This window comes from Copadichromis virginalis, linkage group LG16, assembly GCF_057382275.1.
Source record: "Copadichromis virginalis isolate Kocher_CV1m ecotype Utaka linkage group LG16, C_Virginalis_male_GT1.1, whole genome shotgun sequence".
In the NCBI taxonomy this organism is placed as follows: Eukaryota; Metazoa; Chordata; class Actinopteri; order Cichliformes; family Cichlidae; genus Copadichromis; species Copadichromis virginalis.
The window spans coordinates 19,699,924-19,712,827 of record NC_140633.1 but is presented as its reverse complement, the minus strand read 5'-3'; the positions used below and the strand labels follow the sequence as shown (position 1 = coordinate 19,712,827).

At 36.0% G+C, this 12,904-nt stretch overlaps 1 protein-coding gene across 1 annotated transcript in view; it reads left to right on the top strand.

Moving 5' to 3' along the window:
* Nucleotides 1-4,597: 4,597 nt before the first annotated feature.
* The window catches only part of LOC146690611 (T-cell surface glycoprotein CD3 zeta chain-like), a 9,623-nt gene continuing 1,316 nt past the window's right edge, over nt 4,598-12,904 (top strand). The window contains exons 1-6 of the mRNA XM_085433614.1: nt 4,598-4,746; nt 9,851-9,945; nt 11,426-11,455; nt 11,614-11,634; nt 11,751-11,810; nt 11,905-11,934. Of these exons, the coding sequence (XP_085289740.1) occupies nt 4,683-4,746; nt 9,851-9,945; nt 11,426-11,455; nt 11,614-11,634; nt 11,751-11,810; nt 11,905-11,934 (300 nt within the window). The 5' untranslated portion in view covers nt 4,598-4,682. The remainder of the gene's footprint in view (nt 4,747-9,850; nt 9,946-11,425; nt 11,456-11,613; nt 11,635-11,750; nt 11,811-11,904; nt 11,935-12,904) is intronic.

The following is a 12,904-nucleotide window of genomic DNA, read 5'->3' as shown; positions in this document are numbered from 1 at the left end:
TACTATAACAATGCAGAAATACTATGACTTAGTAGTAATACTATAACATAACAGTTCAATGTTCTTGCACAAATACCACAATATGGCAGAAATACTATGTTTTACCACAAATACTGTGATTTGGTATAAATACTGCGATTTGGCACACATACTATGATTTGGCAGAAATACTATGCCTTAGTAGTAATACTATAACATAAGAGATATACTATGGTTTTGCAGACATACTATGTTTTTGCACAAATACCATGATTTGGCACAAATGCTATGATTTAGCAGAAATACTATGATTGGGTATAAATACTATGATTGGGCAGAAGTACCATGTTTCAGTACAAATACTATGATTTGGCAGGAATACTCTGGTTTAGCAGAAATACTCTGATTTAGCAGAAGTACTATCTTTTGGTAGAAATTCCTGCTAAAAGGTACTATTTCTGCGTTTTAGCAGAAATACTGTAATTTGGCATAAATACTATAATTTGGGATAAATACTATGATTTGGCACATATAATATATTCAGCACATATATTATAAAATAACAGAAATATTTGGCCCCAAAACCATGATTTTGCACAAATACCATGATTTTGCAAAAATACTATGAATTGGCAGAAATACTATGATTTAGCAGAAATACTATGATTTGGCAAAAGTACTTAGATGTAGTAGAAGTACTTTGCTTTAGCAGAAATACTATGATTGAGGAGTAATACCTAAACATAGGAGAAATATTGATACACAGACACACATACACAGACAGTAAAGGGAACAGGAGCTGTGGAGAGTCTGGGCTTGGTATATGTAGGTCAGTTAAATTAGCTGCACCTGCTGTAGTCAGCCCTTACACACACAGACACAGAGAGAGGTGTGAGTTTTCTTCAGTGTATTTCTGACATTCAGGATTCCCCTCGAACAAATGGCCATAATTTCCTAACCGTAGAGGCTAGAACGGTCATTCAGGCATCGTTTTATTCAGAAGAGATGGGGGAATCTTCAGGTCTTCATAATTCAGAGATAAAACATAAATTCTTAAAGATATATGACTTGTAATACACTGTAACTGAGTAGAGGCGAAGCAAAAACTGCCTTGACTTGCGCTCAAACAACCTTTGGTAACTCTAAATCTATATGGAGCATCAAAATCATTCTTTCACCGTAAGAAACAGCAGGCTTTGGTGAACAGTCATGGAAATTTTCAGGGCTCTGTGGAAATCCATCAAAAAGATATGACGAGAGAAAAAAGTGGTTCATTTCCAGAGATTGAAATCTGATGAAATCTGAGCGAGGGACAAATTTCCTACCCTCAAACAAGTCCAACTCATTTCAGAATGGTAATAGGTGAGAAAGAAATTCTTGAATTGTGAGCGTCAGGAGTGTCTGAACATATACGGGGACAAGCCTCATGTCTTAACTTCGCTTCGTTAAGGAGATATGACAATTTGAAAATGCCTCTCATTAGAGAAATCCAGCGGTGATTTTGAACAAACTCTCCATTGAGTTTATATGGAGAGTTTTCTGACTTTGTGTTACTCTGAGGAGATTTGCAAAATATCTATGAGTCCCACAACAATGATAGTGACATTTTCTGAAAGCCAGCAAAAATACCTACGTTTTGTTGTATAATTTGTGGGGCTTGAGTGGAAATTGAGCGAGTAGCAAGAAGTTGTTTGGACATGAAGAGAAAATTCAAACAGTTTCACTGTCCCCTCTGAGTTAATTGCATAGCAACCATAGCAACGCATGTATTTTCTGAAAAATCACAATTTTGCAACTGAAAACTCAAAGAGGGATAAGATTAAAACGGTAGAAGATCTGAAAAAGCTGAATCATACAGGAATAGCCAAATCATTTGAGAACATTTTAAAGTTTGAATGAAGTTTCTAGGTGAAAGTATGAGGCAGTAGTTAAGTTTCAAAGACAAGAAAGTTTTAGCAGAATTGTGGAAGTTTCCCATTCATTTCAATGGGACAAATTAAAGGAAAAAAGTGTAATATTTTAAAAAGTATAATAGTAATAAACACCAAAAGTCATAGCCGGCATTAGCAGAAAGAGCAGAACAGTTTAGAGTTTGAACGGTGAAAATAGCACAAAAATTGTGGAAGTAGATCCACGGCAAAAAGTGTACGGAAACACCCGGAATAATAATAAAGAAGAAAGAGAAACAGGATCTCAATAGTGTGGATGCCTATTAAGGCATCCACACAATTAAAGTGGAAAACTTTGAGCTTCAATTTAATGTTCTGCACACAAAGAATGCATTTGGAGGGATTAGAGCCATTGTTATGAACCCTGATTTCATGAGCTCACAATGACTTAAAAGAAAAATGCATTGAACAATGAACACTGTTCCAGAGCTAGTTTGACTAGATGCCTGGGACTGATTATTCATTTGAACTTTGCGTTGAACCCTGTGCACGTTCTTTTGCAAGGCTTCTCTGTATTGTAGACTTGTATAGTATAGGCCTCCCACCTGGAGAGTCTTCTTCACTTTGGATGGATGTTATGAAGGAGCTTTTCTGCTCCATAGAAAGACACCTTTCTTCTATGGCTATCCAGGCCTTTTTTTAATCTCCCCAAGCTGACCCAGTATGTTCTTTTATTCTTCTTGATTTGGCCACTCAATGTTCCTCCTCTCTTTGACAGATTTGTTTTGTTTTTCACCCTGCGTCATAGATTAAGAGCTCCTTTGAGTGCAGCTTGTCTTGCAGGCTCACAGCATTACCTTTCAAATACCACACTGGAATGAAGTCTGCTGCCATAACAAAGAAAGATACCTTTCCATGAAGCAGATTTTTCATTTTTTTTTAACACCTGCATTTGTATTAAGGCCTTAAACAAGAGATGGCTATATATTAAAAAGCCTTTATTCCAAAAACCCTTCCTCCAATTTGGATACAAATATTTTCAAATAAAAGCTAAGATTCTTCACTTTAGGCTATATCATTATCTATTTTGAAAATGTATATAATGTGCAGACACATGTAGACGTGATTCGTTCTAAAACAGTTTAGCACTCCAGCTGTAATAGTGTTGCCTGGCAACCTTAACAGCCTCACTTTGATGACAAGACTCCAGGAAGCTGTAAACATCCCCTGCAACACAGCAACTATTCCTTTACTAAATAAAAAAACCCGTCCAGTTACAAGACCAACCTGTTTAACTCTGAATAGCAGTATTAGCAGCATATATTTTACACTCGTTTGGATTTCATGAACAGAGTAATAAAATAATGTAAATACAAATGAAAAAGGGAAGGCAGAGTATTTGAACTTCAAAGAAATGACGCAACAAATCTAAATTGTTCTGAATTCATAAAGAAAACATGTTTCCCAAAAAAAGAAGTTGTTTCCCCTTTATTAGTCTTATGAAAAAAAATCCTACATAAATTCTGAAATAGAATCAAGTTGAACTGGAAAAATGTATTTTGCTGAATGTAAATCCCTCTTTATGTCCCTCAGTGTCAGTGTTCCCGAGGCAAAACCTCAGTCAGACATCCCTGCACAATCTGCACACCAATGTGAAACTCAAGTCTCGTACTTGTGCCTTAACCTGGCCTCATCTATCTACATGTTAGTACAGTAGTTTCCTTCAGTGTCACAGATCAGTGTTATAATGCAACGTGAGACAGACGCGATGCAGAGGGCTCATGTCTGAAACCTTTTCCTTTACCCACACACTCACAACCTGTCTTTTGACCTTTGAGCTACTTAAACATATCCCCTGTTAAACAGCAGACACATCTGGGACATCACAGTCTGAGTATAGAATGGTTCGTGCAGTGTTACGTAAGAAGAATATTTGTCTAACTTTACATTACGTAGATTTGTTCTACATGATTTTCATAATCTACATATTTACAGCAGAACACCACAAAATAGATCATTACATCAAACTTAGCACATAAACACTTCATATATTTTAGATAAGCTGTAATACAGCCGATATTACAAGATTAATGTTTATTAAAATCGTGTGAACTACATACAATTTAGCTATAATTATGTCACATGAGGAGAATGTTGCCATAGATACAAACAATATTCCCAACAATAAAATAACAATTTTATGGATGATGACCGAATGATAAAAGTGTTATGATGTGTAATAAAACACTCATACACTTTTCTGAACATGAAGTTAAATAACTTAAAGCCTGCATGTATTACCTTCTAAAACTTAACCCACATATGCTTCTTGGTAGTTACTCATTCTCAATCTAGCTGCTATCCATGCCACAAGTTTGAGAGTTTTTTTGTTTTAATTTCCTTTTAACATGTTTCCACTTGTCCAAATCATCCAGCATGTATCAGTGTATCTGATACAGTGTATCTCCTCATTACTGCCTAAGATAGACTTCCTCTGACCCAAAAAGCAGAGCTGCTGGTTAAAGAAGAAAAAGTTGTTTTAAAAGGTTTAAAGGCACAATATGAGCCCATCATTCATGCTAAAATCATGCTTTTAGGAAAACATTTGAACAAAACCCAGCTTCGTCAGTGAGACCTACAGTGGGCGTTGAAGGTTATAAAATGCTTTGAAGTGCAGACAGCCCCAGTCTCAGTCCATTGGTAGGTTGTCAGTTCAGCCACTTCCTCTGATCACAGTGATCAGAGATTAGTGTGAGGAAACCAGAAGCATAGCTGTCATAAGATAGATAGGCTTGTTTTTACAGACAGAGAGCCATGGACACACTGGGGAAAGGTGTGTTTGCGCTTTCCGTACTAGCGGTGCCTGTTTCCTGTTCTGGTAAGTCAGACAAATGCAAAACAGCTGCTTTAAAAAACAATAATGTAATGATTTTCCTGCATGTGAAAAAAAGAAGCTTAAACTGTCTATCTGACTGAAAAGACAAACATAAGCTCTCTGGCATTAAAAACCTCCAAACGAAATTCTTTAAACACAGTTCTTTGTTTTTTTAAAATCTCAGTAAGTACATTTATTCATGCGCTGTAGTGGTTTTACTTGAGTTATACCATTTATTTAAAACATTAACATTTATCTTAAAGCGTTATTTCATTTTTCAAATTCTTACCATTGCTACAACAAAGCTGTAAACCTACAACAATTTTTCACATGTACATTTACATTCATAGTTGAGGATCTGGTAGCTTTTGGAGAAATGCATCTACACTGGGACAAAATATGTCATCACTTTTTCAGTGTTTCAGTTCAAAGCAGCAAGTGAGTCATGATTAGAGGAGATTTATATTCACTGTGTAGCTTTATGTTGGATGGAAAAAGTAGCTAAGCTTCTCTTACACATTAAGGAAATTAAACACGAGGGAACTTTTGTATTTTCCATTCAATATTCTAAAAATATCTGTCCATATTCTGAACATTTGAATCAAAGTAGTTGAGAATGACTAACACGACCGCTGTCCCCTAGTGACTCAAGTTAAATTTAAATACACTAAATAAACATTTTTAACTCTCTTGGACAGTACGTGCTGCAGAAGCACATTGGCCTTTTGCATTTTACCCTGCTCTCTCGAATGACTTACCTGTTGCTCCGTGCATCAATAAATACAGGGCAGCTCTTCTATGGACTTTTTATAGGCAGATTATGTTTGCGTGAATTTGACGCTTCCCAGACTTTCTCTTTTATGCCACAGTTTTACAAACGCTTTCAAGTGCTGTCTTGTGCTTCAGTCAGATTCATCGTGATGAAGGCATTAGAGAAACAAAAGCATGCATGAATAAATAATCCCCCCATCCTCCAGCTGATGCATGCGAAACCGTTACGGGAGAATTTTTTTGCCGTACGCTTGAATGCAGTAAAGACTCCTACAGCAGTAAAGAAATGTAAAGAATGGCCTCTGTGTCAACACATTCTTATGCATACTTGTTAGTTTTTTTGCGTTCACATCCATGCAACCCTTTGAAGGGCATCGTTTCTTTATTTCCCTTAAAATATAGTGCGATAATAACAGCAAATCACACTTTAACCCATTAACATGCTTTTTTCCTCCTGTTGTTTCCCCTTTAAGCACCCTAAAGCGTAGAAAAATGATCCGTCTCATAGAGCAGCACATTAATTTTGCATCAGCTTGTTCCAGCTCTTCATTAAAGCTTTATTACGCTGAAATATTCAAATAGTTCACTCATTATATTTCGTACCTTTGTGCATTATTTTAACACTGCTTTTTTTTTCTTTCTTTTTTTAATTAAACCTGACTTTTGTGGTATCTTTGGAAATGTAACATCGCCCACATAATTTGAATGACTTTGAAAGACTTTTGAGAGTCGGAACAACAGCTGCGGCGCATGAATTTAAAATTACTGGCACATTCCTCATTAAGAGGATTCAGTGGGCACAGCTTTTGTGAAGTAAACATCCTTGTCTTTACATTTCAGAGTCAGACATGAAGACTGATTCCTCTCTCATTCAGCTGCGTAAAAAAATTTGGCTTAAAAAAATATATATTTTCAAAATAAAAACAAGCAAATAGAACCCTCGCCCCAAACGGACCATAAAAATGACCCTCACTCCAAACAAAACACTGAGAACTTCATTAAGTCGTTAGGTCTTAATTGAGTCATTAAGACTCTGCTAGCTGCTGCCAGTTTCAGAGCTGATAAGTTCCTAATAACACTTAACAACCTTGGGCTCCTCTAAACAGCAGGATCTAAAATTGAACTAATTGATGCCTTCAGAGTTGTAAAGGCTATAAAAAAAAGAAGACATCAGAGGGCATCCAGCATTTAGTTTCCACCCTTTGAAATGTGGTTAAGAAATGACACTTAGCGTCATAAGAGTAAAAAAAGAAAAAGCTTTGAGCCAATGTGTTTGTGCCGCTATAGGTGACAGGAAACGTGTTTACAGTCTTATTAGAAAGTAAGGAACTATACTGTGATATTTTTCATTTTTAAGTGACTTAGTGCTTGTTGAATCATGAGGCCTATCACACGAGGTGCCGTCGATGCCATTGAGGCACTGTGAGTGTTAAAGAGGAACCATGAAGGTTAAAAAAGGAGATTGTAGTGTAAAGAAAAATTCAGATAAAAGAAAATGTTCTTCTAAACTTCTCTCACAACAGTAAATATGCTCATTGTCTGAACACATTTACATTACAAGTGATGGAGTGAGGTCATTTATGAACCCCAGCCACTTTGTCAGCGACACCTGTTCAACTACTTATTATCAGCCAATGACATCACAGAAACTCGGTGTCTCGGGTTTACAGAGAATGGTCAGGAAGAGAAGAGCAGCAGTTCTCTAGGTGAAAATGTCAGAATTTCAGGAGAATGTCCAGACTGCTTAGAGGAAGTCAACAGTAACTCAAACAACAACCCATCACAACCAAGGTTTGCAGAAGAGCATCTCTGAATGCAAAACACATTGAATTTTCAGCAGAAGACCAGACTGAGTGCCACTCCCATCATCTAATGACAGGAAACGGATGCTACAATTCACATGGGGTCATGTGCACAATATTTCGAAACGATTGGAAAAACACTGCCTGGTCTGATCAGTCTCGATTTCTGCTGCAACATTGGAATGGTGGGGTCAGAATTTGGCACATACAACTTGAATCCTGCTAATCCGCTTTGCTGTGTATCCACAGTTCAAGCTGCTTGTCGTACAATGATTTGAGGGATATTTTCTTGTCACACTTTTGGCCCCTCGGTACAGAGTAAGCATTGTTTAAACAGTGTTGTTGCTGACCTACGTCTATCCTTCTATGAACACAGCATACCAGTCTACTGATGGCTGCTTCCAGCAGAAAAACGTCGCAAAGCTCAAATAATTTCAAATATGTTTCTTTGACATGACAATGTACTCAAACAGCCTCCACAGATCTCAATCCAGTATGGCACATTTAGGGCGTAGAGGAATGGGAGCTTGATATCACGGATGTGCAGCTGAGAGTGATATGGACCAAAATCTCTGGAATGGTTCTGGCACCTTGTTGAATCTATGCCACCAAGAAGTAAAGCAGCGCATTGAGACAGACACTTAATGACCAAAATGACAGTGAAAACAAATCAACCGACAAGGCTAAGTTTGGTTAAATGTATAAAAATCGCTAAAAATCCACAATTACTAATAACATTAGAGCTTCTTAGAATATTTGAAATGGATTGCAGAAACAGTATAGGTATGATAAATACAAACAGAGCAAAAAGCATTTCTGTATATAAAAATAGAAAGAAATCATAAATAACCTGTTTTATTCATAATATGTTTGTTTTTTTTATATTTTGGTTTCTTAAGGGTTATCGTAAGCTATAGATGCTTCTAAAGCTTCTAAATTTATCATATATAAACTAAATGTTATCTTTTTCCTAACAAGGTTCAACCCACTTACTTTTTTTTTAAAAAATAAAGCAAATTTAAATGGTAAGTGAAAACGGTATACTTCCTTTTCTTAAGTCACTTTTACAGATCTCCTGTTTAGAAGTATAAAAATAGCCTGAGATGAGAAGAGCAGCTACATCCTGAAGCAGCTCTCAGTGATGGAGGTTTGATGAGGACGTTGCAGCCTCAGTGAATCGCCACCACTGGCTACGTTCTCACAACATTTCTTCTGTTCCAACCGCACTCTGTGATAAATGAGCCTCACAAAAACCTCAAAGCAGCCCATCGTGCAGACAGGAAGACACTCAGTGTGCTAAGCTGCATATATGTAGTTTCTTATTTCCTGTTTCAGGGGTCTTACTCAATTTTCTCATTTATCTCACGACAAATGTTGTAGATAATGTTGTTGTTTTTCCACAACATTTGTGCACCATGTAACGGATTCATATGTACAGACGTCCTTTGGTTTCTCCCTGAATAGAGCCAAAGGTGAATTTTATAAAGAAAATTTTGAAACTAACCAAACCTAACAATGAACTAATACTTATAAATATTACATTTTTATGTATCCTAATAATATTGTTACATAAAATATATAAACACACATTTAAAAAAGTAAGCAATATAGTAATATTTAAACATAATAAAATATTTAAAAAATAAAAAATATATGTTTTATTGAGTATATTTTTTTTATTAAGAATAAAATACAATTTATAGCTACACTTGCATTACTGGATATTTGTTTTTTCCAGCAATAATATGATTTCACCATAGTATTTTTCTTAGATATCTCCTTTATTAGTGTGCAGATGAGAATTGGCATACTTCAGACTCACCTCATTACTTTTTCAAATAGTGAAACATTTGAAAGGGATTTTTTTACAATAAGAAAACAGTACCTGGGCATCTTTTACATGAAAAAACAAGGCATAATTTCAAGGAATAATAAACAATTAACCTACAGTTTTAGTGAACAGTGATGTAATACGTACACTGAACAAAAATTACTCAAGGAAACAGAAACAGTTGCTTCGAGGGATTAAAACTTTATGCCGACAAAATCCAGGGTGACTTCAGCTGGACTTGAGAAGTGGCAGAAAGATGAGCTTCTGTAAACAACAGAGCCATGACGCATGATGTAAGAATGCAGATTTACTGCAAATGAAAATCTGATCAGTATCGGTAGTTTCCTCAGTGCTGTGTGTAACTCTCATCTCTTATGCACCGCTATCTGGAACACATATGATCTTTTATCAAATAGGAGATATTTCCGCACACAGCACTACATGGCTTTAGATGCAATCAGATTCTGTTTTTATTTCACGTAAAATCTTCTTTTTCTACTCCATTGTCATATTATTTGGCCTTTGTGCTCCTGTAACGTGAGGTTTTCTGCTGAGCAGAATTAAATGATGAAAATTTCCCTTTTCACTGAAATATGTTCTTCTCTTCCCAGAACTCAGTCACGTTTCGCTATAAGTAACTTGTTATTTACTCCGAACATCAGCTGAAAATTTTCTTTTTTCTCTCTCTCTGTTTGCTCTGCAGATAATTTTTTCACTGAACCAGTCATCTGCTATTTCCTGGATGGATTTCTGATCATTTACTGCATCATTGTCACAGGGTTGTTCTTTAGAGAAAAGGTGAGTTATAGCAGCCCATGTAAAAGTTGGTGGTTACAGCGCATGCAGAAAAACATCATGGGACTGAATACCAATCCAGAACATGATCCACTCTTTACTTTGTAAAGTGTGTAAAAATCTGTCAGATTGTAACCAGTGTGTTTGGATCAGTAATGTGCTGCTGTAATCAAGAGCTTGCAACACTGGAGTCCCGCAAGGATCAACACGGGGGCCACTGTTATTTAGCTTGTACATCAATGTCTTGATTTATTTGTATGTGTCACTTATTTTCACACACAAAAAGATGAGCAATTAGCTATTCATCTGTAATATTTCATTAAAAACAGTCCAGAGGAAAGGGACACATCTCAGTGTTATCTTGCATCCTATTATTAGCTTCAGAAAGCATATAACGAGGATGTGTGGTATGCAGAAATACTAATTAGCTCACTCATATCCTGAATGTAATGATAATTTCTCACCTAAAATCACCTGTTGGTCTCTAAAGCAAGAAAAACTTTAAAACCGGTCACATCACTTTTTTAAAAAACCTGTTTAACAAACAGTTTCAATTCTGTGACGTCTTTAGATAATACAAATATTCAGAATTAAGAACCTTTTTTTTTTTTTTAACTCATATGTTGGTTTTGTCTTTAAAATAGTTTACAGTACTGCATCTTCACCATTAAAATATTTGTATGGCTTTACTCAGAGCAGATTAGCAGGGCGTAAAGGTCAGCTGCTTGTGGTGTGTGTAGAGTTCTTAAAACAGGATAAAGAGCGCTGTCGTTTCCCCCGAATCATCCTTTTCATAAAATACAAAGGACATCTCAAGAGCTCCCTGAAGTTTGACGAGGTAGAAATTTTCCCGTCTTGACCCGTCATGCAAAACAACCCTAACATGCACATTATTGGTCTGGTTGGTCTAAACTTAAAATTTAGACTAAAAATAAACACTATTTTTAGTCAATATTTAATATCTTCTCTCCTGTGAAATAAGTGTTTTTGTGCATAAATAAAAAGAAGAACTAAGCGTAACAATATTTAATACCTTGATAGTTTAGTTTAAAGTGACTTTGTAGCAGCCTAATAGTCAATTAATTAACTAAATGACTTCAAAGTGCAAATCATTTGTGTTGCAGGGCCAACCGTGCAACATTTTCTACTTCTCTAATCTGACAAATTCTTCTGATAAGTAACTTAGTGAATACAATTTTTCAAATATATCAGTTTTAGATTTTTAACAGCGATATAAAATAACTAATCTTCACCCCGGAAAAGATGTTTTAGAAGTTTTAACAGCATTTATCTCACTAAATGTGAGGGTTTTTGTCTTTCTGTAACAAATTGCCTCAGTCACAATTTGAAGAAATTACAGATAAACAGCCTGAATTTTTTGTCTTTTTAATCGCCACTGATAGGCCAAACTGACTTATTATATCAGATTGATCTGTGCTACATTTTATTTGTACTTTTTTGTCCTTTTTGCCTCTCTCTATAGTTTTCCAAAGGCCCATCTGTGGGAGTCACTGTAAGTCTTCATTTTCTTCGGTGTCTTTATGCTTTACAGTTGCTGCTGGTGGTGAATATTTCTCAACTGTTGTTTAAATGATATTAAATAAATGTGTGTGAGGATGTGTGTGCATTCAAGCTTCACTTCATGTTTGTGCTCTTCTTGCTGAATAACAGGAAGAAAATGGCATTTATCAGGTAAGGACAGCTTCACCTACAGCTCCAACCGCTCTGTGACCTGATCATGTTTGACTCCACAGATTGGATTGTATAATTTTGTATTATTATTGTTATTTGTTTTCATTTATGTCCAGGAACTTGAGAGACCAAAAGATGCTGATCCTTACGAGGTGCTTGACCCATCAAAAAGAAAGGTTTGGGACACTTCATTTGTTGGTAAACTTCTTAATGGTCACATTCTCACATTTTCTGGTGCCTTTATTCTCGTTTTGTTTTTGCATATTGTAGAAAAAAGCAGGCAAGAAAAAGAAACCTGAGGTAAGAAAGTTTGTTTACTTACAGGGTTTGACAGAAATATTTAACCAGTAAAGCATCTGTCCTCAGAGTAGTGCTGTTGTCGCTCTGCTTTATTTCATATCCCCATGGTTCCAAGAGTCTTGCAAAAATTTCAGTTTCTATGCAGAAGAGAAACAATGCTGAGGGCCCTGTAGGCATTTAAACAGCAGATGTTTGAACTTGCCAGAGCAGGAAAAACACACAGGTGTTGCTAAAAACATCAGTATCAATAACCTGTATTGCTCAAGTCCTGACAAGTTTGCTGCAAGACCAGGATGCTGAAACTTTAAAAAATAGAAAAAAAAGAGAGAAAGGGTAATTTGAAACAGAAAAGTTGGAAGGATCTGAAGTGAAAACAAATGTATTAGACCACCACCCAGTGTAAGGTTTATGCCACAGCTGCTGTAAATTAAAAGTATGGATAATTACCAAAAATCATATTTCATGTTTCTGTAATGGTTAATCAATTAATTTGCACAAGCACTTTAATCAAAATTATATTTTTAATGCTAAAGTATAATTATGATTGTTGTAAATGAATTTTCAAATTTACTATTGTACAAAAAAGGGAAAAATTGTAAACCACTTTTTAAAAATTAAAATACAGTTATTTACCTGCATTACTGGACAGAACTGTTGGTTTTAGAGGTTGAACAAAATGCTTGATGGATTTCTGACAGATTTCTAAAATATTTGTGTTGTTAATAAGAGGAACACTAACAATCACAAAAAGAGAGAGAGCCAACAAATTTTGGGGTGTGGCCCCCTCTTGGTGGCGCCCCTGATATGGAGACACCATGTAATCAAAGCATCCTACTGACCTTGTGATGATAAACTGCCTGAGTTTACATGTTGAATCACTGATCTGCACAGCGGATGGATTAAATTGTGCAGACTCTTCTCGGTTAGGAGAACTGAAGGTCCCATCAGCGTGGCGCTTTAACCTTTTCTC